Source organism: Astyanax mexicanus, chromosome 3, assembly GCF_023375975.1.
Source record: "Astyanax mexicanus isolate ESR-SI-001 chromosome 3, AstMex3_surface, whole genome shotgun sequence".
NCBI lineage: Eukaryota > Metazoa > Chordata > Actinopteri > Characiformes > Acestrorhamphidae > Astyanax > Astyanax mexicanus.
In genome coordinates, this window is record NC_064410.1 from 56335835 (window position 1) to 56363633 (window position 27799).

Sequence of the window (27799 nt, forward strand, 5' to 3'; positions counted from 1 at the left end):
TAAAAACACTCATTCAGTGAGGAATAGCAGCAGGAGCTCCTCAGATAAAGTGCTATTCTCATTTTTCTCCAGGCAAGATTGAGTGTTTGACTCCACAGAGTTGAGGTACCATCACTCCAGTGTATCAGCTCGTTATGCTAACTGACTAACATTACCTAGCGAGCTGTATCTGCTTCTTTGGCAGTAGTGTTCTACACAGCACTCCACACGGCATCTAGACATATACCCATCACTAAAATTACATAATATCTGTGAAATATATGTATTAATACATAACTACACTGCAAATTTATCCTAAAAGTTATAATAATGACATATGAAATGTGTTACAGTAAACAAGAGCCTTAAAGGGTCACAGATACATTCTAAGACTCTTACCTGTTGGTAGGATGAATCCTCAGGTCGGAAATCACTGCTGGTTTGCTCAAACTGCAGGTTGAAGTGAGGAAGGCGATGAAGAAGGTTGACCCACCATGGTGGAGAGTAATTCACTACGGCGGCCATTCTCACCTACAGTAACGGAGAAAGACTTAACTGAAGAAGATAGTGGCATGGATGATTTAAGATAGATAGGATGGTAAAGACAGAAATAACAGCAATCTGTGAACACTCAGGTGTTCAGGCAGGTGTCCAGACCCTCAGAGTGCCCTTTCTTGACATCTGTTACATATAATAGCATGAATAATCTATTTTAGACATTAGCTATATAAGCATGATCACATTGCTTTAGCCATGATTGTGTGATAACCTCAATTTATTGGATTTATACACTGTGCCAGAAATACTTAACTAAGACTATTTTACATCACTAATAATAAGTATGACAATAGAGTAGCATAATTATGCTTTTACACATTATTTCTAAACCGTCATGCTAACCTGAAAATAAAGTCAAGACGGTAACGCTGGTTAAGCTGCTCGACCATAGCATCTTTAACCAGGGTCTGTTTTTAATTGATTTGTTTGATGGTTTAGTAGTTGGTCTACAAGGGTCAACTTTACCAAGCTAAATAACCATTATAACCATGTTTGACCAAGTTGGCTGACCAGTAAGTCCTACAAGATTGGCATGACCATGCTGGTAAAACAGCTGGACCAGCAAGACCAAGCTAATTGACAAAGATTCCAAACAGTACAGCTTCACCAAGACTAACAAGATCATACTGCTTGACCATTATGACCAACCTGACAAAGTTACATAACCACTATTATCAAGCTTCACCATTACCAGCAAGACTAACAAAAACAGAATGGCCAAATGGCCAAATACACCTATACACCTAGTTTACCAGCATGGTGTAATTTTTTGCTAAGGTTACCACTTTTTAATGACCTTGACCATCAAAGACCCAAAAGCTGGTCTTAGTGCCCCAGTATCACCAAACTAGTTGATGGCTTAGCTTTCAACCAGCATGACTATGCTCAACCGTGCTGGTCGACTATTGACTACAATGATAAACAACACCAAGGTGACCAAGGTGGTTGGACCAGTGTGATTAACCTAGCCAAGTTACATAACCACTATAACCAAGCTACACTGGGAAGAACTGGTTCACCAGCTAGTTTACTAGTATAGTATCTGTTTTTTGCCTGGGTTAACAGCTAAATTTCAACCAGCATGACGATAATAGTCTCAAAAGCTGGCTTTGAGCTGGATATTTCACTGGATGTCTTTTGTCTTTTGAGTCATTTGTAGTCTCAATTTCAGATCATCTGCACGTCCTTCAACACAATTTATAACAATAAGGCTTATAATCTGCAGTCTGTGTTATACATGTATATTGTAGATATTAGCAATACTATAGGTATCAATACATTACTTAATCGTTGTGTCAGCTTGAGATGGAGTCAGTCCAGTGTTGATAACATTGAAGTAGACTATGATGACTTCATTTTGGCTATGATTGCTCAATATGTCCCATTATTACCAAGCTAACTAATCGATCAGTTTAAACTTAGACCAGCAAAACCAAGCTTAACCATGCTGGTTGACTACTAAAATCAACAAGACCGAGCTACATAATCGCTAATAACCAAGCTTGACCATTACCAGCAAGACTAGCATGACCAGTATGACAAAAAGCAAATACATCATACCCTAAACTGGCAAGAACTAGTTCACCAGCAAGTTTACCAGCATACTGTCATTTTCGTCAGGGTCACCAGCTTAATTTCAACCACCATTACACTCAACAACCAGCTTGGACCATCTAAAACCAGCCACCAGAACAAAATCTGGTTTGGAACTGGATTTTCTGCAGGGTTTAAAAACTCCAGGAGGTTGTGGTGTCTCCAGGAGTGTTCAGACCCTGGTGAAAAATCCAGTTAAAGACCACCTGGGTCAAGTCCAGCTCCTATGCATGTCCTTTCTCGACCTGTACTACGAACAATATGGCTAATAATATGCAAGGTGTGGTTAATTACCCTAGCTAGGTAACTTTAGATCAACCTGACCAAACTACATAACCACCATAACCAAGCTTGACCATTACCAGCAAGAGCAACAAGACTAGCATGGCCAGCATGACCAAAATACAACATTCCGTATACTGGTAAGAACTGGTTCACCACCAACTTTACCAGCATACTGTCGTTTTTGCCAGGGTTACCAGCATAATTTCAACCAAAATGTCCATTAACAACCAGCTAAGACCATCTAAAACTAGCCACCAGAACAGAAGCTGGTCTTGAAATGATTTTCAGCAGGGTTTAAACACTCCAGGAGGTTGTGGTGGTGTTCAGGGTCTTTGGGGTCATTTGTAGTTTCAAGTCCAGCCCCTCTACATGTCATTTCTCACCATTTACTATTAATAATATGGCTAATAATATGCAATATGTGATTAATTAGCTAGGTAGATAAACCTGACCAAGCTACATAACCACTATACCCAAGCTTGACCATTACCAGCAAGACTAGCATGGCCAGTATGACCAAAACCAAATAAAGCATACTCTATACTAGCAAGGACTGGTTCAACAGCTAGTTTACCAGCATACTGTCGTTTTTGCCAGGGTTACCAGCATAATTTCAACCACCATGACCATTAACAACCAACTAAGACCATCTAAAACTAGACACCAGAATAAAAGCTGGTCTTGAACCATTTTTTCAGAAGGGTTTAAACACTCCAGGAGGTTGTGGTGGTGTTCAGGGTCTTTAGGGTCATTTGTAGTTTCAAGTCCAGCTCCTCTGCACGTCCTTTCTTGAAATGTATTATTAATAATACGATTAATAATATGCAATGTCTTATTAATTAGCCAGATATTAGCTATATTTTTCATTACACTGCCTTATCATTGTGTCAGCCTGAGATAGAGTCAGTCCAGTGTTGATAACATCAAGCGGGTCTAGAATGGCTTTGTTGTTCAATATTTCCATTAATTTAGGCTTTAAACAGAAGAATAAAGAGATTTAAGATTGAACTAATTGTGTTAAACGTTAGATATATCTCTATTGTTATATATTTAGCTGTTTATCTCCATTCGAATACTTCTAGGTTAAATGCCGGACCCTTTATTGTTGTTATTGGAAGCTAGCTATCTCAGCTAACTAACCTAGCAACGCTAGCTAAGCTAACTAGCTAACCTAGCAACGCTACTAGCTAGATTAAGCCCAGTCTAAATCTCAGCCAGCAATCAAATTATACACCACAAACCCGCACCGACACGACCCCAAAAAGCCAAGCCTACAAACCCGAATTGAAGGCTCTGCAGTCGGCCGGATAAATCCCCTATTCCTGCTGTTGTTTTCGAGCTAGTCCTGGAGATCCATCAGCCGTCTGATCTTCATGTTCAGCCGGGCTATGCTACTCGACCCAGCCGCTGTGATTGCCCGTGTCCGCCGCGCTCATGCTCCAGTCTGGCTCCTCTCTCTCTCTGGTTCTCTGTTAGTTTCTGGAGCTCCAGTGAACGTGGTCAGTATTCAGTCCACCAAACACGCAGATTAATCGATGTCTCCGCTTTCTGAGTCGGAGCTCCGCGGGTAAATCCTTTATCCAGCGTGTGAACCGCACCGACTGATGCCCCACACTGCAGCAGCCCCAGCCTGCACCTACCCACCGCACCGAGCCGCCGGGCGGAGGAGCAGCCGCTGCCTAAACCTAGAGAACAGGGACATCCAGCGGCCAGACTGACACACAGCACACCGAAGATCAGGTCACACACTGGACACTGTATAATTTTATTAAGGTGACATCATGTGTAAAAAAAAAAAAAAAAACATAATTAGTGGCCACGTAAAAATAGTAATTTTTCCAATGTGCCTGACATTTTCTGCATTCGCTTTTCCATTTCTTTGTACTCCTACTGTAAGTTAAATAAGTAATAAGTTAAACTAAAATTTTGGCTAAATGGTAACTTGCCCTGTGATACCCTGCAATGGGCTGATGCCTTGTCCAGGACTAGATAGATAGATAGATAGATAGATAGATAGATAGATAGATAGATAGATAGATAGATAGATAGATAGATAGATAGATAGATAGATACTTTAGTCATCCCGAAGGAAATTTAGGCATCCAGCAGCAACAACACAATACAATAAGAAACATACTCAGACAAATCAAAACACAGAACAATAGAAAATATTCCAGCCTGGTGTCCAATGATTCCTGTTAGGACCAATCACAACCCTTACCAGTACGAAGGACTTTTCTATTTTCTATTGATGGTGAGGTATAGACAGTTTTATTTGCCAAAGAATCCAAGCTATTAAAAATACAAGAATATATGGACATTATTATAGAGCTCTGGAGAAATTTCTGAATTAGAAAAAGAAAAGTTTCTGAATTAGTTTCTCTGATTTTGCTATTTATATATGTATATGTTTGAGTAAAATGAAGATTGTTTTAGTCTATAAACTACAGACAACATTTCTCCCAATTTACAAACAAAAAAAAAGTCATTTAGAGCATTTATTCGCAGAAAATGAGAAATGTCTGAAATAACAAAAAGGATGCAGAGCTTTTAGACCTCATTTATAAAGTTCATAAAGTTTTAAGAGTTTAGAAATCAGTATTTGGTGGAATATCCCTGTTGTTTAATCCCGGTTTTCATGCATCTTGGCATGTTCTCCTCCACCAGTCTTACACACTGCTTTTGGAACTTTATGCCACTCCTGGTGCAAAAATTCAAGCAGTTCAGCTTGGTTTGATGGCTTGTGATCATCCATCTTCCTCTTGATTATATTCCAGAGGTTTTCATATTGGTGAAATCAAAGAAACTCATCATTTTTTAAGTGGTCTCTTAGTTTTTTTTTTTTTTTCCCAGAGCTGTATATATATCATTAATAAGAGGATAACCCATTACAGATGTAAAGTTTTGTATGACCAGATAAACCCTGACTGAAATAGAGTGATGTAATTAACCTCTCAGAGCAAACCTAGCCCTTCGCATACCCACACACTTTCCTTGGTATGATCTCACACTATGATTAGTGAATATTAATAGAAACATAAATGAAGAATGAAGACAAAATATCATTATAAATGCATTAGGGATCTGATTATAGAGAAGTATAAATATGGGGAAGGAAAACGTCCACCAAACTGCCGGCAAGGCCAGACCTCTATACTTAGTTACCAAACAACCAAAACACTTCTTACAACAGAGTGTGAGACATTTACTCTGTGTTTCATAGAGAAGTTAGTGTCTGGGACTGGACATGAAGTTTAAGAATCTTCAAGACCTTCCACTGTACGTAATACAGTTTCATAGTTTCAAAAAAACAGCTGTCAGCTAAGATATATTTTGGTGTGCAAAGTCTGCTTTTTTACTTTTTACGGAAGGTAATAGGTGATAAGTGATGGCTGTTGTAGCTAATAAGTAAGCTTAAGCTCACAAATTTGCACTGTGCAAACTGAATGAAAGGCTTGTCATAGGATATCGGTATGTAAATTGAACATTAAGTGTTACTTTATTTCTTTATATTGTATAATTGTGAGGTGTTAAGATGGGGTTTAAATGTGAAAACTGGCCAGCATGGTTAATGGCCAGCATGGTTTTATAGGCACTATATTGCCTATAAAAGTATCTGCTGGCCTGCATTGCTGCGTTTGATGATGTGAGGCTTGGATAGAGCTGCTCGGTCATGTAAACTCTCCATTCCATGAGTCTCTCTACACTCTACTGTTGATGATCTAATCTGAAGCTACATGAAGTTTGAAGGTGTGTAGTGATGAACTCTGAAGCTACATGAGGTTTGGAGGTGTGTAGTAGTGATGAACTCTGAAGGTACATGAAGTTTGGAGGTTTGTAGTGATGAACTCTGAAGCTACATGAAGTTTGAGGTGTGTAGTGATGAACTCTGAAGCTACATGAAGTTTGGAGGTGTGCAGTGATGAACTCTGAAGCTACATGAAGTTTGAGGTGTGTAGTGATAAACTCTGAAGCTGCATTAAGTTTGGAGGTGTGTAGTGATGAACTCTGAAGCTACATGAAGTTTGAGGTGTGTAGTGATGAACTCTGAAGCTACATGAAGTTTGAAGGTGTGTAGTGATGAACTCTGAAGCTACATGAAGTTTGGAGGTGTGTAGTGATGTAGTAACTCTGAAGCTACATGAAGTTTGAAGGTGTGTAGTGATGAATTCTGAAGCTACATGAAGTTTGGAGGTGTGTAGTGATGATGAACTCTGAAGCTACATGAAGTTTGGAGGTGTGTAGTGATGAACTAATCTGAAGCTACATGTAGTTTAGAGGTGTGTATTGATGACCTCTGAAGCTACATGAAGTTTGGAGGTGTGTAGTGATGAACTCTGAAGCTACATGAAGTTTGGAGGTGTGTAGTGATGATGAACTCTGAAGCTACATGAAGTTTGGAGGTGTGTAGTGATGATAAACTCTGAAGCTACATGAAGTTTGGAGGTGTGTAGTGATGTAGTAACTCTGAAGCTACATGTAGTTTAGAGGTGTGTAGTGATGAACTCTGAAGCTACATGAAGTTTGGAGGTGTGTAGTGATGTAGTAACTCTGAAGCTACATGAAGTTTGAAGGTGTGTAGTGATGAATTCTGAAGCTACATGAAGTTTGGAGGTGTGTAGTGATGATGAACTCTGAAGCTACATGAAGTTTGGAGGTGTGTAGTGATGAACTCTGAAGCTACATGAAGTTTGGAGGTGTGTAGTGATTGGTGTAGTGACTCTGCAGAAAGTTGGTGAACTCTGTGCACTATGCTCCCCAGCATCTGCTGACTCTGCTCTGTTATTTCACACTGAGAGAGTCGCTGTCGTTCCCAGTCTCTTCCACTGTGTTACAATAATACTGACAGTTGGCTGTGGAATATTTAGTAGTGGGGAAATTTTACTACTGGACTTGTTGCACAGGGGCTGCATCCTATCACGGTAACACATTTATAAGGACAATAACCCTACACCATGAGGGTGAAGACCAGCACATGCCTCCTCCAATACATGTGAAGTCAGCCACTGCTTCCTTTCTCGACTGCTGCAGAGTAGCATCACAGCACTCTTGGGAGGAAAGCTCAGCGACTCGGTTCTGATACATCAGCTCACAGACGCCTTGTGCCGATCGACATCACCCTTTGGAGTAATGAGGGGAAAGAGCATCATCTACCCGCCCAGAGAGAACAAGGCCAATTTTGCTCTCTCATGATTCATGACCAGGATTCGAACCAGCGATCTCCTGATCTTAGTGGCAGCACCTTAGTTTGCTAAACCACTCAGAGCCACTCGAAGCCCCACCACATACTTTTGCCACTCACAAAATATGTAATATTAGATCATTTTCCTCAACAAATGAACAACCAAGTACAATTTGTTTTGTCTTGATATTTTTTGTTTAAAAATCTGACTATGTTTTAGGTCATATTTATGCAGAACTATAGAAAATTCACAAATGAGTTCACACATTTTTAAGCACCACTATAATCCCATATAAATCTGCGTCCATAACAGAACAGCAAAGCGTTAAAGTCCACATCAGACCTCCACAGCCAGCCAGAGGCTCAGAAACAGATGTGAAACTGTGCAGTTGGTGGTGAGAGAGAACCTGCCACTGGTTCCCTCCCACACCACGACGGGGGAGAGCTGGGTCTGCTTTAAAACTTCTCCTCCCTCCACTGTGACGGCTAGCTCCGCCCACACACTTTCCAAATACCACACCTGTTCTCCGGCAAGAGGTGGGACTGCGTGCTGATTGGCTAGCACAGACCAATCGTAGCCCAGGGAAAGGGGATAGTCCTAGTGGGGGCCAATCCTGGTGCACAAGAGCCTCCAAGTGGAACGCTGGTCTACTGTTGTAGCCAATCCTCGCAAAGGGGGCGGGACCAACCTGAAAACAGGTGTGAAACAAATGCATATCGTTCCAACTCCAGGCAGTAGAAAAGTGCTGTTTTCCCTTTTCCTTCAGGAAATCACATGGAGGTGTTGGTGCACTCACATGACAGCCTGGACTATGGAAGGAGAGCTGAATGAAGGTAATTTGAGAAAGAAATCAAACTATTTTCTACAGATCATTTAGGAACAAGTGGTTCCAGACGTCGTTTGAGGTCGATTTAGGTCTTGGGCTTGGGTTTTTGGCTCGTTCTCGTTCTTGAGAAGAAGATATAACTGTCTGGTGGTGTTTAAATAAGACTCATACAGAGTTTTTTGATGGAAAAGCAGTGGAGTAATGGGACACTGCAGGATGTATACATCGACAGGTCTCACCTGTTGAAAAAAAAGGCTTAAACAAGTAGTAAAAGAGGTGCGAATAGTCTGTATAGACTGAATCCAGCTGATCCAGCTGTTCCAGGTGTTCCAGGTGTTGTATAAAGCAGTATCTGTCCAGCAGGGAACAGTTTGTTCCCACTGGCTTGGCTCTGTTTACCAGTGTGACCTGCTGGTTGTCATTCTGAGAGGGTCTCAGCAGCCTATACATGTTGCCAGGGTTTCCTCAGGGGGCATCTATGCAGGCTTTGAGTAAAGATGCGTTTAGAGGAATGGAAGGGGGGGGGGGGGGGGGGACACAGGGCAAATAGTGAAAAGTATCCCCCCCATAATAAAAGACAGAACGCCAGGAAACTGAGGACCTGTTGCGTAAGCAAGGATCAGGATGGAGGTTCAGGTCCTGGGCTGAGAGCACAGCATGGAAATGAGACAGACAGACAGACAGACAGACAAATTTGAGGTTATATTGGGACGCAGTGGTTATTTCTTTGTAGGAGTGTGTGTGTGTGTTTGTGTGTGTGTGTGTGTGTGTGTGTGTGTGTGTGTGTGTAGGATAGGCAATTCAAAGTGCTTTACAGAAAGATTTAAGACTCAGTGTAGAACAAGTTAAAAAGAAAGTTATAAAAAATTATAAATTAAAGGGAAAGAACTTACATTTAAAACAGAATGAAAATAAATAAGATTGGAAAATTAGAAATAAATGTAAGACATAATACAGAAAAAAATACAAGATATTAAGAACAAAAACAATACAAGAAGAAAAGTACTAACAATGTGAAAAGAAGAGAAAGCAAGATATATTTTCAGCTTTTTTAGAGTACCTTGTTTTTTCTTGTTTTAGTCAGTTTAATTAACATATCCAACATTATAGCATAGTTATGTAAATATCAACAAATCACACTATACAGATATAACCTCAATAAATAAAAAAGCTTGGTTTTAGTTTAGTTTTAATAAGAAGAGCCCATTCATTTAAAGAAGGCAATTGATGCTTGGTTTAATAACAGTGTTTTTGTGTTTTACTTATTTGGTATAACTTAAAACTATAATATAATATTAAGGGTCACAATTAACAATACTTACGACAGTAATAAACATCGTAAAATGGTCAAGTAGTGTAATCAACACTACTTATGACATTATTAAAAATGTCAGTGCTTACTAATGTCTTAACTAGTGTCGTTTAATAATTAGTTGAGAAATTCTGCCGTAAGTATTGTTAATTAATGTACTCTTATTGTAAAGTATTATATTTCATGTACTTTAGATTACTTTAATTTTAAGTCTCTGGAAGTTCATAATCCTTAACCATTCATTGCCCTTTCAATATAATGTATACATGTATTATTATGCTGCTGTAATATCATTATATCAGTGGCATAATGCGTCTTAAATTGGCAACACATTGTATTATCCCAATTATATAGCCAGGCCTACTTGTAGCTGTAGCTGACTTTATTAGAGATCCTTTTTAAACCTTTTTTAGTCCCTTAGTGGGGAAATTCACAGTATTACAGCAGCAAAGGGAAAGCATGGCACAAAAAAATATATAAAATAAATAGTACAATATAAATAATAAACAGTAAAGAACTCTTAAGACTGTATTTAAAAATAATTGCGCATTGCCTCTTAGTTGCACAGGGGTAATGGAGTAATGTTTTACATTATGTTACACTGAAGAAATTGTATTTTCTGTAAGTGTGTAACGTTTAAGTGTGTGTGTACTTCATGAATGAAAGGGCAGCTCCTCGTAATGTCCAAAAGTCATTACTTCTAGTTTGACTTTTACTTGAGTGTGGTTTTATTCTCCTCTTCACCTCTCTGTTTGTGTTTGGTTAAACTGTAATGTTACATATTGGTCAAAACTGTATGTTTTAGGGCCTGTAATATAATTATTTATCTGTTCTGCCTCAACCTCAGGATCAGTCCCTCTGTATTATCGAGAAGTGCATCAGGCTATCAGCAGCAGGACAGACGAACGAGTGCAAATCGATGTGTTCCACAGACTTCTCAACGGAACCGATCTCTCGCTCAACCAGCAGAACCAGGTTGGTTAATGTCACAGTACGGCCCTGACCACATGCATCTGGATATTTCTAAAAATATATGTGTTTTGGCCTCCTGTTCCTCCCACTGGTCACTGAAAACAGAGCTTTTACAAAATGCTCTCGGTGCAGGAGCTTTTTGAAAACTCACATATGATGAATTGTATATACTGTTCAATCACTAATATTAAATACTCTATTTACATTTAGAATCTGTAATTTCCTGCCTTATACATGTATAGTGCAGTAATGAGGGAGTAGTCTGACTGTAATTTGGGATTAAACCTCTCTGTTGTCTTGAAAAATAAATGCTGATATCCAATAATACACTTGTATATGTCTGCCAATGCTAATATACATAATTATAATTTACAAATAGACTAGACACACTGGCATAACTTTACAAATAAAACAATAAACATAAAAACAATAAAATAAAAGTTTTCTCCTAAAATATTTGATTTTGTTTTACATTGATTTAGCTACCTGGTCCTTGCATAGACTTCATAGGTTACAGCTTCAATAAACAGTTTATAACAGTTTATAATAATAGTATAGTAACAGTTATAATAACAGTTTATTATAATATTAAACCGTTTTTTAATTTAACAGGTTAAATAAACAATAGAAATATTAAAATTCATTTAAATAAAAAGCATGAATCAGGGCTCCGAGTGGTCCAGCATACTAAAGCGCTGCCACTATGATTGGGAAATCGCTGGTTCGAATCCCGTTCATGTAGCTTGCTGTCAGCTGCCAGAGCCCTGAGAGAAAGCACAATTGGTCTTGTTCTCTCTCTGGGTGGGTAGATGGCACTCTCTCCCCACATCACTCCTAGGGTGATGTCGATCAGCACAAGGCGTCTGTGAGCTGATGTATCAGAACTGAGTGGCTGCGCTTTCCTCCGAGCGCTCAGTGATGCTACTTGGCAATGCTGCATCAGCAGCAGTTTAAAAAGAGGCGGTGGCTGACTTCATCTTGCCCAAGGACTCTTATTAGTGTAGTGCAGCATTTTAATTCAGACCGGGAATTGAACCCCAGTACCATAGCTCCCTGGCAGGTAGTGGTGTTATCCACTGCACCGCACCAAACAACGAAGTGTTGGCCAACTGTAGTAGTGCGACCAGCATTGCTTTGTCTTTTTCTGGTATATAATAAATACATCAGCAAGTATTGATTTGAAAAATGTAGACATTTATCGTTCGATAAAATTCCAATATCATCGCACTCATTCTGTTCAGAGGGAGGGAAACATTTATTCTACTATTCACACTAGACCTCAAGCAGTTTGGACTGCGTGTCTCGCCACTCTTTCTCCAGACTCTGCTCCCTTGATTTACAAATGAAATGGAAAATAAAATGATCAGTGATGGTTTGGAGAGTCATGTCTGTCATCTGCTGGTGTTGATCCACTGTGTTCTATCAAGTCTAAAGTCAGTGCAGTTTTGTTTTCCCACAAAATCTTACAGCACTTCATGCTTCCCTCTGCTACTGACAACTTTTATGGAGATGAAGATTTCATTTTCCAGCAGGACTTGGTACACTGCCCACACTGCCAAAAGTACTAATTAATTTTCTGAGACACTGATTTTTGGGTTTTTATTGGCTGTAAGCCATAATCAACAACAATAAAAGAAATAAACGATGAATGAGTTTTACATTCTGAACTGAATTAGTGAAATAAAGTAACTTTTCAATGATTTTTTTTTGATGCACTAGTATATTGATGTAGTTCAAGACTCTACAGTCTAGTACTGTAGAGTCTACATAGTAGTGTGTTGAAAGCACATGAACACTTGTGACACTTTTAAAGGCTCTTATCTTCACTCCAGATAACAGCAACACTTCTGTCTTTCCTCCAGATTACAGAACATGTCGATAATGGCAACGGCTTCCTAAGTAAGGTATCCTTCTACAAGGCCTTGGCTCTGATTGCGCTTGCTCAACAAGGAAAGCACCCCAGCCCTAAGCTCCTGGAGCACTGCATACAAGGTAAGTAGCAGCCCATTTGACCTCTCCCGTGGAAATGAAATTCACCAAGCATTTTATGGACAAACGTCTCTCTGACTGGCCCTAAATGAATTACTCCATATAACGGGTCATGTGCTGCCATAGTGGGAGCTAGTAAAGGCACAGTTTTCTGCGCGTCAGCATTCAGAAGATACGTCATGCCTCCTATCATGTGCCTGAAGGTCCTGGAGTGCTGGATTCCTGCACTGTAAAATCTAATAGCTGCTGTGACTTTACCCAGTTAGCAACAAAATGAACTTCTTACTTACTCGCTGTTTTATAGGTTCCAGTTACTTGTATGGTTAAAATATATTTTTTATAACAATTAAGTAGTAAAAATCCTGCAATGTGAGAATGTTCAGACAGAAAGAGTGCGTAGATCATGTCTTTAAGTCTTGTATTGTGAACTGTTAAGTTGGTTCAGTTAAATATTGTGATATTTTGGCTGTGCCTAATGTTTGGGCAGCAAAGATTAAATGAGAAAACTCACACCTTTCCAATTGACCTCAGGCACCATCTATTTGCATAAAGTAGACAGTGACCGTCAGTGTGTAGTCACTCCTCTCCCACCTACGTCTAGGTTTACAAGTACAGGTTATGTAATGGTTGACTGTCTGGACTCTTAATGATTTTTAAGCAATTTCACTGTTGCAGACAAATTTTCAAAGTCGGGATAAAATCATGAAAGTCTTTTTCTTATCCTGGCGTCTTGAGACTCAGCTCACGCAAATAGTGACATTAACAATGTCAACAACCAATAGGAGAGCTACGGGAAGCCGCAAAGCAAGAACAATTTACGTGACTGTTTCCAAGCGATTTATAAAAGAACACATTTTGCAGTTAATATACCTTATATGGTTCTTACTTTAATATGTACAGTATTTTAAACACAGTTAGCACTTTTCCATCATTATATTTAAAATTATTTTGTTTTGCACTACTGTACAAGTTTAATAAATACACATTTTGCAAGAATGTTGTTCTTTATTGCATAAAATTGATCTAAAACAAATGTATAGCAGTGAGATTATGATTCTTTGCTATACAAGGTTGTAGCAAAAAAAGGGTTGAACACAAAATATATTCTATTAATAAAATATTAAGAACTAACAGTGTGGCAGAAAAATAAACAGTTGATGGGGACAAAAGTTGTGATTCTCTGATAAAACACAGTATTAATATAGACATTATGTGTAACTTAATACGTATTATGTATTGTATTTAAACTCCACCAGAAGCATGATGGGAAATCATCTCAGAAATAGTAATCCCCAGTCTTAGCAAAGTCTTGGTCTGTGAATAAAAAATCTGTGACTTGTCTTTAGATGTGAGAGGTTGTCGGACTTTAGTCTGTCTTTTTAAAAGTCTTTTTTTTTAGAGTTTTTTCAAAGTCGTGTAGTGAATGGACAACATAAAGCAGAGATATCTGAAAACCCTGAAAAAAAAAGTCTGAAGAGTCCTTCAGTCTTTCCCGATTCCTGGTCTAGAACGTTCTCACAGATACATTATGAGTTGTGTAATCATTGCTTTCACTGAGAATAAAAAAAAAGCAACATCTAGGTCAGCACTTTCTGTGCTTTAGCCTGACTGGGCTCCCACTCTGTGAGACTCTCAGCGTCACAGTGATTATATTGCAGGCCATTTAGTTTTGCTGTAAATTTGATATCTGCATCCTAAAGCCAATCCTAATGGTTTCTTTGGTTTGTGTGCATGTGGTCAGAATAAGAGTCTGAGAACTCCGTCTGCTTGCGTTTAAAGCCGACATTGTTCTGAACGGTGGCTTTTTTCTTCATCTTCGTAACCTCAAGCTAAAGCTCTCTTTCAGAACTGCATTATTTTAGGGCGCCTGGTGTTATTTCAGGTGCTGGCCTTGTGGCAGCTCAGCTGCGAGGAGCGAAAGCTGATGTGTCCTGTTTCTCCCTGAAGCATGAGCTTTCCCGTCTGTCACATGCCATTTCACTCCACCCAGGCCTTTGTGTGGAATGTGCCGGAGAAACCGGGCTTTGCATCACCAAACACAGACTCTGTGGCTGTTGTCTACTTTGTATATATTCAGTATATTATTCTGTGTATCTGTAAAATTTGATTTTTATTCATTTTGGAAAGTTTGGTAAAACCTAGGCAAAGTAAAAGATTGTACATTAATGTACAAAGAATCAGGGGATAACAGTATGTAAATTGAATTCCCGTGACTTGAGAATTCCCACACCTGTATAAGTTCTGAGGTGTTACCTTGTAAGTGAGTTGGAGAGAGGCCTAAAAGTAGGTATCAGAGGGATTTGACATTTCATATTGTTTGTCAGAGAAGGTTAATATTATTAATTAATATGAATAGAAGTTATTATTGGGAACAGACATGTGACTCAAGTCAGAATAGCATTCTTCAGTCTACATAAGACATTGCAAAAAAAGTCATGGGACACTATTTCCATGAACTACTTTCTGGCATGTAACTGTACAAGATAATAGAGATGTTTTTTTTTGTTATCTTGCCTCCTGTCCTCCTGTGTGGTATTTTGCAGAGTCAACTTCCTGACTTGTTTCTCCCGCCCTCAGAATTGCTATTATGTAACATTGTCACATGACTAACAATGATTCTGTGCCCAAAAATGTATTATATATGATTAATATATGTTTATTAATGTTATTTTTGTTTCCCCTATATTGTAAAGTAACACTGAAGTCATTCAAATTATGAAGGAACACATAAGGAGTCTTGTAATAACGTATTATTAGCTTATCCTGTGCAACAGATGTAACTCTTGCTCTTCTTTTCCTGGGGTGGTCCTGATGAGAGCCAGTTTCATCATAATGCTCATTAGGATACTTTCAAAGTTCTTGAACTCTACCTCTTTACAACTGATGCTCTTAAAGACATTAAGAGGACAAAAAAGTTAAGTAATTAACTCTTGATGAGTTCAGCACAGCTGCTAACTGAAACCATTCTGCTTTGTTTAACATGTTTTTGTTTACTAAATAATTCTATATGTTTTTCTTCATATTTTTTTTACTTTAGTATTAAGTATGTCCTGTTCGTCAAAACCCGGGGGACTTTCTGATGGCCTGCTCTAATCAGACGTGACCTTTTAACTACCTGCTCTGTTGTGTACATAGGAATTTCTGTTAGTCACACTTGACTGAATAGAGCTTTGTCAGCACCTTTCTGTTAGTCATGAAGTGTATGGTGTGTGTGTGTGTGTGGTGTGTGCATGTTGTCACAGAGTTTCCTAAGCCCCAGCTAGGAGAGCCAAAGGACCTGCAGAACTTGAGGATGCAGCCGGTCCAGGAGAACCCTCTGCTCCTGTCTCTGACCCTGGCCAACCTGCTGAGCAAGGACACGATAAAGGTGGACCTCATTCCAGAGAAGAAAGGCCTGTTCCTCAAACATGTGGAATATCAGGTCACCAGTCAGGTGAGCAGTGGAGACACATAGTCGAACACATGCAGGAGGTTTTACATAGGGGCTACATACACATAGCAGACAAAATCAGATTTTTATATGTGAGGAAGGTGTGTTAATTTTAAATGTGTAGAAGTGTGAATAGCAAAATCCATTTTCAGTTTTTTGGCTACATTCACATAACAGGTAAAAGTGGCCCAAATCCGATTGTCTGACCAAATCCATATTCATTTTGGCTGTTTACTCATCTTTTAATCTGACATCTGACTGTCTTAATGTTTGACACTTACATAATGAAAAGAGCACTGCTTCACTTTCAGTTTCACTTTTATCTTTTTAAGCCTTAATGAAGGAAAATAATGCTACCACCCCTTGTGAAAAGGAGGTATTCCCAAGAGCATTAAAAGTATTAGTATTAGTATAGTAAAAGTGCATTTTCAATGTAATATACTTTATGAAAATACATATTAAATAAACTTTCTCTGTATTTTAATAAAATGTATTTCTAAGCTATATGTTGTGTTGATAGAATATATATATATATATATATGTCTTGACATTAAATACTGCTTAAAGTGTACTTCAGTGTATTTTTTTCCAGTAGCATTGAGGCGTACACAATTTGTACCTCAATATGTAAAGTAGTAAAAAAGTTGCAATATACTTCAATGTATTAAAAGAGGTGTTTAAAGACACATACTGAAATATACTTAAGTATATAAGAAAAATCACTTAAAAGCACAATTTAATGCTTTTTATGTTGTGTTGTGTTTATAATAGTACATTTAGTATGTATTTAAGTACATATTTTAATTTTAAAAAGTATGTACTTTTCTATGTTAAATATACTTTTAAGAAATATACTTAAGTACAGTTTTCTTTTACAAGGGACAGCACGGCTCAACAAACTAAAGATTTAATCCATATTTCAACATAAAAACAAACAATTTCATTTAAAAATGTTAAAATGAGCTTGAAAGTAGTAGAAACATTGAGTTAACATTTCTAATTAAACTACTAATGCGTCAACAGCCTGCTGGAGAAAGAAAGTGAACTTTGGCAGGAAGTTGGGGCCAAATTTGATATTATGTAAAATCATTAATAACAAAAAAGTGTGTTAAACATTTGTGTGAAAAAGAAAAAATGCTTAACACGTTAACGTTGTGAGCAGTAGTTAAAATGTGACTGTTAAAACACTGAACACTTCATAGCACTTTATTTTAACTCAACTTTCTGGGGATTTCGGGGTATATTCCACTGATCTCTCTGGATGATAAGAAATGTATTATAAATTTTGTCTGGAATTTTCCTTTTTACAGCAGCTTCCCTTAACAACACTTCCCTTATAAAAATCACACAAACACATCTGCTATTAGAGCTCAGAGACCCTAAATTCAAACACAGACAGTGTAGAACAATAACATATTAAATATCCAGTGGGTGTCCAAAAAACAGTCATTGCTCAGGAGCGTCTCTCTTAAGCTGCTGCCGCAGCATTTCCGCTTGTTTTCCATCCAGTCGTTTTGTCAGAAAGAACAATTACACTTTTTCTCTTTTCACCTTAAATGTACTCATTCAGCCAGGAAATTCAGGAAATGTTTGGTGTCCAAAGAATTTACTCTAAAATGCCGTAAAACATGGGACAGAAATCTTGATTTTTGCCAGGTTTAAAGGAAGATAAAGAACACTGCACTGACCTTTGGGCAAAGGTGTCAAAAGTATTCATATTCATTACTCTGTAGGTAGAAGTATAGATACTAGGGTTTAAAATTATTTTGTAGAAGTTGAAGTATCAACTCGATTTTTTTTCACTTTAAGTAAAGTGCAAAAGTACTGGTTTCAAAACTACTTAAAGTATAAAAGTAAAAGTAATATAAGGGGAAAAATAATGTCATTAAGTACAAAAGCTTAATGTAATGAGGCTATTTTTGAGACTATTTTTAAAATGTAAGGAGTAGAAAGTTCATATAATTGTGTAAAAAATTGACTTTAGATATCCCGCCAACTACAGCCCATAATATTGTCAAACGATTCAGAGAATCTAGAGAAATCCCTGTGTGTAAGGGACAAGGCTAAAAGTCAGTATTGGATGCTGGAGATCTTCAGGCCCTCAGGAAAGGGTATTTCATGAAAGGCCTTGCATATTTCAGCAAGGCAGAAGCAGAGTCTTCTGAACTGCTGAAATGTTATAAAGGGAGTTGAGAGGAGTGAGTGAGCTCATGAGAGGAGTGGACCTGTTTTGTTTCTCTCTGTAAAGCTGCTTTGTGACAACTTTTGTTGTAAAAAGTGCTATACAAATAAAATCAAATCAAATTAAATTGAATTAAACATTTATGTTTTTTCAGCGTTTCAAAATTTCAGTCTATCGGCGCTACAGTGACTTCGACGTCTTCCACGAGCTTCTGCTGCAGAGGTACGCCTACAGGACGGTCCCGGCCTTACCTCCCAAAAGAGTGCTGAAAGGAGGTAGGGCTTTATTGTGTGTAATTCATGTTATAAAATCACGGGAGGTCAGTGGTGTGTAATTAAAGCTGTGGATTATAGTGTTTTGTCAGTCATTCATGTCAGCTGTGGTTTAGAGCTCTTTTTTGGACACTTTGGACTGACAGTGCTTTTATTTATGGCGCAGAAAACAGTATTCCTGCAGGTTGTCAGTGTTTAGCTGTGTTTTTCTGTGTCTGAGTGATGTTTTAAGTCTCCTGCGCTGCTGTTCTCCTGCAGTCTTGGCTTCAGTGTCAGAGCGAGAGTTCATCGAGGGACGGCGGCGTGGTTTGGGCAGGTTCCTGAACCTCGTGGCGAGGCATCCTTTCTTTTCTGAGGACGAGCTCGTCAAGACGTTCCTGACTTTCAGCGGTTCAGTACGTCTGCTTATATATCCTTTCAGAGTGCAATCTGTACAAACATACAGTACCATCTGTAAGTAATTGGACAGTGATAGACAAAAGTCCTAAACCATAAATCATAAATCATATGTGAAAATAATAGCAATTATTTATTCATTAGTGTATTCATTAGTGTAACACAAGTTACACTATGGGTCCTATTTAAGCTATCTATAGGTGAGCCGTCAACCGTGCACCGTGCAGCTTGATTTAGGGCGTGTTAGTGTGTCTTTGTGTCTTCCTTGTTTTAATACCGCTAATTAATAAAATGTATTGCTTGAAATTTAAAATTAAAGGCATAAAGTTATCCAAAAGCAGTGTGTAAGACTGGTGGAGGAGAACATGCCAAGATGCATGAAAACTGTGATTAAAAACCAGGGTTATTCCACCAAATATATAAGGGTTATTCTACCAAATATATACAGTATCAAGCCAAGACATTTGCTCTTTGCAGCGATGACTTCCTCAAATTTATGACGCACAGATATCACCAGATTCTGGGTACTTTCCCTGGTGACTTTTCGCACTGTTTTGTTGCCATTTTCTGTTCCTGCTTTTTTTCTGGCATTTAGCCTCCAAACCTCATTCAGTGTAACTCACTCCTAGGAGGAGTCAGCACTTGATGTTAAAAGGCCATATCCACTATGCTGCACTTTTTGTCATATCTCAGGTCATCATCCTGCTGCAGTGCTGTGATGCTCAGATCTGTAGGGTTTAAGGTTTTAGGTAGTTCTGAGTATTAAACTACTGAGTACTGAAGATGTCTCAGTACACATCTGTATTTAGCTTCTACTATCAGCTCCAACAGCAACATTAAAAATATTCCACCGTGTTTCATAGAGGAAATGGTATCACATGCTTTCCTCATTTTTAATCTATAACCTGCATCTTTTGTTGCTCATCCGTTAGTTGGGTCACAAGGATCACGAGGTCATGAGAGTGAGGTCATAATGGTGTAATCTCCTCTATATTTAAAGTAGTTCTGGGTGTTAAAATTCAATGTCATGTAGGGCTGGATAATATGAGAAAAAATCACAATATCACAATATACAGCTTTGGAAAAAAATTAAGAGGCCATTAAGAGTTTATTTGACTATTTTCTGTGTTGTTTCTGTTTTCAGGATGTCCAAACGAAGCTGCGGGACTCTTTCAAGAGAATGGGGGACGAGTTCATGACGTGTAGATACGCAACACAAGCCAAGGTTTGAACTTTATATCCTCTTTCTCCTTTATATCCCTAGTTCTCTGGGTTCTGCACAGTCTGTCAGACTGTGTTCAATGTTCTCCTAAAGTAATTCTTTTATGTCCTGTAGGAATATCTTCCTGCGGATATCCAGTCCTGCTTCTCGGCGAGCAGAGAACTGATCAGAAACATCCACAACAGCTTCCAGAAGCTCAGAGAACGAGCAGAGAAGATGGCAGAGCGCTCCAAGGAGAACGCCACAGATCTGCTCATGTTTGGGAAGGAGCTGAGGTAAAACCCCACACACTTACCTACGCATACCGTATTTATCGCAATATGAGGAGCACTAGATTATTTTAATACTTCAGTAAAGCCTGACTTACAGACTTTAAATGATATGTACACTCAAGCTTTATTCATTATTACTTCAGGGCTGGATGATATGGTAAAAATCGAAATCACAATATTTTACTAATGATAAATAAATAATATAAATTTAATATACAGTATTTATCATATTTTGATCATTATTTTGTTGTGTTTTGGGTATAACATGAAATAAGCCAATCACTGTGCCAGTCATCATTCCCTTTAAGAGGAAGGTGAGCTCTGACTTTGGTGCATTTGTATTTTAACAGCACGGCGCTTTGTGTGTCTCAGCAGAGGATACTGATCTGAGTGTTCATGCTGTGAAGATACACCAGCAGCTCAACAGCAATGTTATTTTATTCTTTATTCTATTTATTGTTGAGTTAAATGTCAGGTTTGTGCTCTGCAGCGTGTTAGTGGCTAAGATAGGATTGGCTGACTGTTGACTGTTGTCTAGGTTTTAATCAGTCAGTGGAGCACCTGTGTTTTCCGCCACCAAAATATCAACACGCCAGAAATTTACCTGAACATACCTCACCTCCAGACCACCGCACCCATCAGTGTAGATTTATTCCTAAACTCTGATGCTATTTTAACAGTGTGTGCGTAAGGCGTAAAAATAGACTATTGACGGGGTGTAAGATAGCAATGACCCACCTTGTGCTGGGTGTACGATAGAGCACCTAATGTAGCTTAAATGCCAGTCTTGATCTGTTTTCTCTTCATGCTCTCTTTCAGTGCTCTGGGTTCTGATTCCTCACCAGTTCCTGTACTGGGATTATCTAAGAGCATGTGGGGGGATCTGAGGCACTCTCTGCACGGCCTGTCCTCAGAGTTCTCCTCACTGGCAGATAAAGCAGCCGAACAGGTACTGGATCATTCATCCACACTGATCGTGTACGCAGTACATGTCACAATAATTACCTTACAAGACTTATTGTACAATATCTGTGACCTCTGTCATATTTGAAGACCTAGTATTAACTAGTATTGCAGTATTGTTTATTGTATGGTTTACAATTAGCTTATTAATGGTTACTAATTAGGTTATAAATGCCTTAAAATAATTAATAATCAGTTATAACACATACGTAGAAAGGGCAACAATGACCTGTTGTTTGCCAAATAGTGAACCCACAGCCATCTATATTGTTGCCCTTTCTATGTATGTATTATAACTGATTATTCATTATTTTAAAGGCATTTACAACCTAATTAGTAACCATTAATAAACTAATTGTAAACAATTTATAGTCCCTTTATAAAGGTAGTCTTATTTTAAAGTGGTACCAAAATCTCTATATTACACATTACAATGTCAGAAATACTAATAAATAAACAGTTCATTGCTTTTTAATAAAGTGTAATTGCATTATTCTACTATTACATTATAATTGTGGTATATAATAAAAAAAAAATTACAATAATGTTGTTTATTGCATTATTTTTTTGTGACAATATATCGTCCAAACAAAAACAGTTATTTTGAAAGGGCTAACATTGTGTGTGTTGTGTTCTTCATCTACAGGGAAGAAGAGAGGAGGACGACGTGGTGGAGAAACTGCATCTCTTTTTAGATTTGCTGCAGTCGTACAAAGTGAGTAGGTTTGTGATTAGTAGTGAGAACTTTATCAGCTTGATTTCTAACTTTGTGAACTAAAGGAACAATAAATATAAGTAGAGGAGGTTATTCAAATCATTTTAAAAGGATTTACGGACATTTTCACAGATATAATGGGAATTGTCCAAAAAACAATTTGTATGCTGGTAAATTACACTATTACTTTGTTTTTTATTTTTGAAATATAGGAAACATTGCTATCAACTATTGATTTAAACATATTTTCTGACTATATTTGCCTGATTTTTAACATTTATTCATCCAGACTTACATAGATAGATAGATAGATAGATAGATAGATAGATAGATAGATAGATAGATAGATAGATAGATAGATAGATAGATAGATAGATAGATACTTTATAGATTACCGAGGGGAAATTCTAGAGCCAATTCCAATGTGCCAGTTCACAGCTTTTCTGAACTAGTTCAAGTTCAGTTCATACATGCTCAACGTGAACAGTTCACGTTCAAAGTTCACAATTTTAATTCTGAACTAGTTCAAAGTTCAGTTCATTTTACTTTTTTCGTGAGATATTCAATAAATACTTTTTTTCACACTACGAGCTAGAAATCACTATTCGTTCTCTGAAACTGCTCATTGTAGACATTTGATCATGACACTGAAATTGTGGGTTTCATACCAGGTGATGAAAATGTTCATAAGGAGAATCGATGTCTGTCTCCGTGCATCACTTCCACTAGCCATTTTTTTTTAATTGCAGTGCTTTCTCTCACACTCGTCATTGGTCTCTCTCTCTCTTTCTCTCTCTCTCTCTATTGCCCCCGTGCTCCGCGCTCTCCGTGTCATTGCTCCTCTCTCTCTCTCTCTCCCCCTTGCGCTCCGAGCTCTCCGCGTCGTTGCTCCTCTCTCTCTTCCTCTCTCTCCCCCTCGCGCTCCGTGCTCTCTGCGTCGTTGCCAGTATGTTATTAACTAGCCAACGTTCATTTACAGGGATGTCTGCCGTTCATGACACATAATGCGAACTAATTCACGTTCAAGCTCTTTGTTAAAAAATGTGTTGTGTTGAGTTCAACATTCACGAAAAAATGAGCGTGTTCAATAAACGCGTTCTTTTGAACTTGTTCACGCACAACACTGTCCATTTGTCTAACCATGCTACAAGTGCCATAAAGCTCTAAAACAGTGGCAATAAAACTTTCTGCATCCTTTACCACCCATGATGAAACAAAAACTTTAAAGCACCATCTACTGGGACTACTGCATGGGGCTTGCCTTCTTTCATAATCTACAATTTTTGGTTGATGATTGATGATGTTCATGATCAAAAGTGTCTACAATGTCATTAACTTTGAACCCCAAAATGAGAATTGTTTGTATGAAAATATACCTTACCGTATTTTTCGGACTATAAGGTGCACTTAACCTTCTTTAATTTTCCTAAAAATTGACAGTGTGCCTTATGTATAAATTCTACCAGTCAGGTATTAAGAAGCGGTAAATCCACTCCGCTGAAGTACAGCAATGTAAGGGTGAGTTTTCAGTGAAGTTTCTCCAGCACTAAGGCTAGGTGCAGCAGTATTAGCTTTAGCCACTAACCGCAGCGTTAGCTCTTTCACAGTTTAGAGGCGAATATATTGGACTGTAGTCTGCATGTGTGCCGTGCTAAAACAAGCTATGTATGACAAACTTAACATCAGCTAGCATTGCGGTTAGTGCTGCTGCTGCTCCCAGCCTTAGTGCGGAAGAAACTTGATTAAAAACTCCCCATACACAAAATATTGTAAATCTATATTGTACAATTATATACTAGCTTCCTCATTAGAAGGAAACCATGGCGACACCCTTGCTCACTTCGATGTAGGCACCCTTACTAGTGTTGCTTGATTGATGGGCCTCATAATCCAGTGCGCATTATAGTCTGAAAAATATGGTATAATATAAAATAACTGGTTATTTTTGAAATGTAAGCTGTTTGGTTTCTACATGCATTTAGTAGTATTAAACGCTACTGTGTTGTTCTGGCAGGATCTGTGTGAGCGGCATGAGAAGGGCGTCCTGCACGAGCACCAGAAAGCCCTGCAGAAGTACAGCGTCATGAAGAGGCAGATGATGAGCGCAACTGTGCAGTCCAAAGAACAGGTTTCTGTGGAGCAGCTGGAGTCTCGCATTGTCCAGGTGAACCTTCTCACGCACAAACACAAGACAAACACAAAAATATATATATATATATATATAATCCCTAGAGTTGGGAATCACAGGGCATTTTATGGTAATGATATTATCAAGATACTGCAATACCTGATATACAGCTCTGAAAAAAAGAGAACACTTCATTTTCTGAATCAGTTTTTCTGATTTTGCTATTTAAAGGTTAATGTTTGAGTAAAATTAACATTGTTGTTTTATTCTATAAACTACCAACAACATTTCTCCCAAATATCAAATAAAATATTGTCATTTAGAGCATCTATTTGCAGAAAATGAGAAATGTCTGAAATAACAAAAAAGATGCAGAGCTTTTATACCTCTAATAATGCAAAGAAAACAAGTTCATATTCATAAAGTTTTAGGAGTTTAAAAATCAATATTTGGTGGAATTATCCTGGTTTTTAATCCCAGTTTTCATGCATCTTGGCACGCTCTCCTCCACCAGTCTTACACACTGCTTTTGGATGAACTGTATGCCACTCCTTTTTTCCAGAGCTGTATCTCAGGACAGTTATCTTTAATACTTCACAGCATCTGTGTTATTGAAGAGGATAACATACTCCTAAATAAGTAAATAACAGGAATTTTGTAATTATGGATTTATTGGTGTCAGTTTCAGAGAATTTAACAACCAATATTCTTCACCACAGGTGTACCCTATTTGTTTGATTATAGCGCCACCATGTGGAGTAATGAATCAGTGACTTTTTAAAGTCAAATTGGGGGGACAATCTTGGGGAGTTTAGAGTGCCCATGTTTTCATAAAAAAATATTCATATTTGACTTCATGCACCAATAATGTATCTCAAATGAAAATTATACAATTGATCACAATATTGATACTTTGTCCCATCTCTAATAGACACTGTATTGTAGAGACTGTATTTTTCAAACAGTCCAACATACAAAATGCACCAGCAGTACCCAAGAAAACCAACATGTAATGTGTGGTTTTGGAAGTGGCCCAATTTCAGCTCTGTGTTTAAGGTTAACGGTTTTCACTTCCGTTTATCAAACTCTTCCTATTTGAATGTGCCTAGTTTTAAATTCTAGGATATTTGTAATGTAGCACATCCTGCCTAAATGGGGTAGTTGTATTATTTACACAAATATTAGTTTAAAAGCTTAGTTTTCCAAAAACATCTTAGTCTAAGATCTTCTGGTAGACTGTGCTACAGTGGAAAAGTGTTTAATGTGATGCATTTAAAGAGGCAGTCAATATTATTTGGTTCCTAAGCTGAAAGCAGAGGCATTTCTGAGTGGAGAAAGGGTTTAAATTTTGTGTTTAGTGGTAGCAGTGCTGGAATGACCATCCCTGCTAAGCCTAAAACATTCATTCTAAAAACTGGGGTTTTGGATCGCTTTTCGCAGGAGTTCTTCTTCTGGCCACGTCACGCGTTTTTACGTACTTACGTCACACGTACAGCGAGCGGCTGGTGGAGCAATGGAGACTTCAGAAGGGGAAACTCAGAGCTCAGTAGCTCATTCACTCATAGTAAAAACAAAGAAACGAAGGAGTGAAGTGTGCTCTCACTCTCTCTGACTAAATATAACCTGGGATCGGATTCATCCGCTTTAAAAGGAGACCGCATCACACCCGCCCAGTTTAAAATGATTCTTATGCACGTTCGATGCAATTACCTATTATCACCAGAGAGGGCCCTAAATCCCAAAACGTACAGACATCAGCTTTAATAATCGTCTTTATGCTAAGACACTTTTTAGGAAACTCAGCCTAATCACCGAAGTAATTGAGACCAAATGAACGAAAACTTTTGGAAATATATTGTATTTTGATTGTTTCATCTAAATTATAGGAAAACTGTCATCATATAAAAACACAATATTATACATTTAGTTTAAACACTGTACAAAACGAGTCACTGTGTGATATCAATCTTTACTTGTAAACTAATATTAATATAAAAAATCAATACTGTGTTTTTGAAAATCGGTGCAATATTGGAAAACAAAATATTGCGATACTTTAATATATTGATATTTTCTTTCACCCATATATTCTGATGCTTCTGTTTAAAGGCAAAATTGCTGCATAATCCAGAGTACTTAATGTCCTCTAAACAAATTGGTGGCCAAGAAATGGATTGGGACGTCCCTAGCTGGAAGCCAAACTGCCCGTAAACGATTCTAAGAGAGTCTTAAAATGATGTATTATGCTGTAATTTGAAGTGCAGTACCTTATTCTGAGACTATTATTTTTTTATGTAGTCATAACAAGAATCCCGCCTGTTTAAACATCCTTTACGAAAGCTATCACAAAGCCACTGCTTTTATTTCCCCTGTGCTCGCGCCGAAAAAGCCTCCAGTTAGAGTAAACGAGGAGACGATGAAAAGAGAACGAGGGGAAGATGCGTTTTCTCGCCTCCAGCTGTTGATTGATATCCCACCATAATGCCTAAACATCCGGCCGCATTAAGGTTCAGCCTCCTCTTAATGTGCTGTGATCCTCTGAGTGGCTCGTTAAACTAGGAACATCATTTTTATGAGCTTTCGTTTCTCAGTCATCACTCACTACACGGGAACGTCACACAGAGAGGGGGATTTGGGGTGGATTTGTATCATCGTGACCTCTCTTTGACCTTTATCTGCATCCTTTGCTTTGTCTTGCAGCAAGAGAACGCCATTCAGACCATGGAGCTGCGCAACTACTTCTCGCTGTTCTGCCTGCACCAGGAGAGCCAGCTCATCTTCACTTATCTTCCCATCACTTCAGACATCCTGGGGGCCTTCGTCAACTCCCAAGTGCAGGGGCACAGAGAGGTGAGGACTGCTGTGTATTAAGGCTAAAAACGTATAAGAATTTCCTTTTTTTACGATTTTTTATTAACCTTTCGATGCATGAGTGACTGCACCCTACTCTGTTCCATAACTTATATGTGTGACTTTTATCTATAATACTTACTTTATACTCAAAACCTAGTTAAACAAGAGAATCTTAAGAGAAGGAAAGGTCCTGTTATACTGTTTAATACAGTTTAATTATGTGTTTTTAATTCTATGAACAATATCATACCCTGAAATATCGTGCCATATCACCCACCCCTAATTAACACATCAGGGTACAACATTTTTTTTTTGCTGTTTTTAGCAAAAGCAAAATTCACACTGTTCTCATTTCCCATTATATATCTACTAGAGACAGATTATATCTGTCCAGTATCATTTATTTTACTTTAATCCTGGATATATGGAGATATTAAAGTGCATCATTATTATTAGTATCATGACTTTCTGCAGCATTGACTTCTGTTCCAAATCTGATAAAATACTTATTTTTAATATCTCAGTTAGGGGTGTGCCTGTCACGTCCTCGCCCTGTTTCTGTCTGTCCTCGTGCCTGTGTGTTATCCCCATGTGACTTGTGCTATCTCTGTGTCTCTTGTCAGTAGTTTTCCACCACGTGTTTCTCATTTGTAGCTCCGCCCCTTCCCC

The 27799-nt window shown here is 38.2% G+C and overlaps 3 protein-coding genes across 9 annotated transcripts in view; 2 read left to right on the forward strand and 1 right to left on the reverse strand.

Annotated features, from left to right (window-relative positions):
* Nucleotides 1-4061, reverse strand: part of ttyh3a (tweety family member 3a) — a 120248-nt gene extending 116187 nt beyond the window's left edge. For 2 of the 6 annotated variants that reach the window (XM_049475511.1, XM_049475510.1), the window contains exons 1-2: nt 3695-4061; nt 379-510 (exon numbers count right to left, since the gene is read on the reverse strand). In XM_049475511.1, coding sequence (XP_049331468.1) covers nt 379-504 — 126 coding nt within the window. In that variant the 5' untranslated portion in view covers nt 505-510; nt 3695-4061. The remainder of the gene's footprint in view (nt 1-378; nt 511-3694) is intronic. The other 4 variants (XM_049475512.1, XM_049475514.1, XM_049475515.1 and 1 more) reach the window with 4 other exon arrangements.
* chst12a (carbohydrate (chondroitin 4) sulfotransferase 12a) overlaps nt 1-27799 on the forward strand; it is a 458541-nt gene that overhangs the window by 375810 nt on the left and 54932 nt on the right. The window lies entirely within an intron of this gene.
* The window catches only part of snx8a (sorting nexin 8a), a 28491-nt gene continuing 9013 nt past the window's right edge, over nt 8322-27799 (forward strand). For both annotated transcript variants that reach the window (XM_007247796.4, XM_007247797.4), the window contains exons 1-12: nt 8322-8431; nt 10584-10711; nt 12571-12700; nt 15940-16130; nt 18464-18584; nt 18840-18976; nt 20122-20202; nt 20314-20474; nt 21291-21420; nt 22081-22149; nt 24164-24313; nt 26978-27127. In XM_007247796.4, the coding sequence (XP_007247858.3) occupies nt 8395-8431; nt 10584-10711; nt 12571-12700; nt 15940-16130; nt 18464-18584; nt 18840-18976; nt 20122-20202; nt 20314-20474; nt 21291-21420; nt 22081-22149; nt 24164-24313; nt 26978-27127 (1485 nt within the window). In that variant the 5' untranslated portion in view covers nt 8322-8394. The remainder of the gene's footprint in view (nt 8432-10583; nt 10712-12570; nt 12701-15939; nt 16131-18463; nt 18585-18839; nt 18977-20121; nt 20203-20313; nt 20475-21290; nt 21421-22080; nt 22150-24163; nt 24314-26977; nt 27128-27799) is intronic.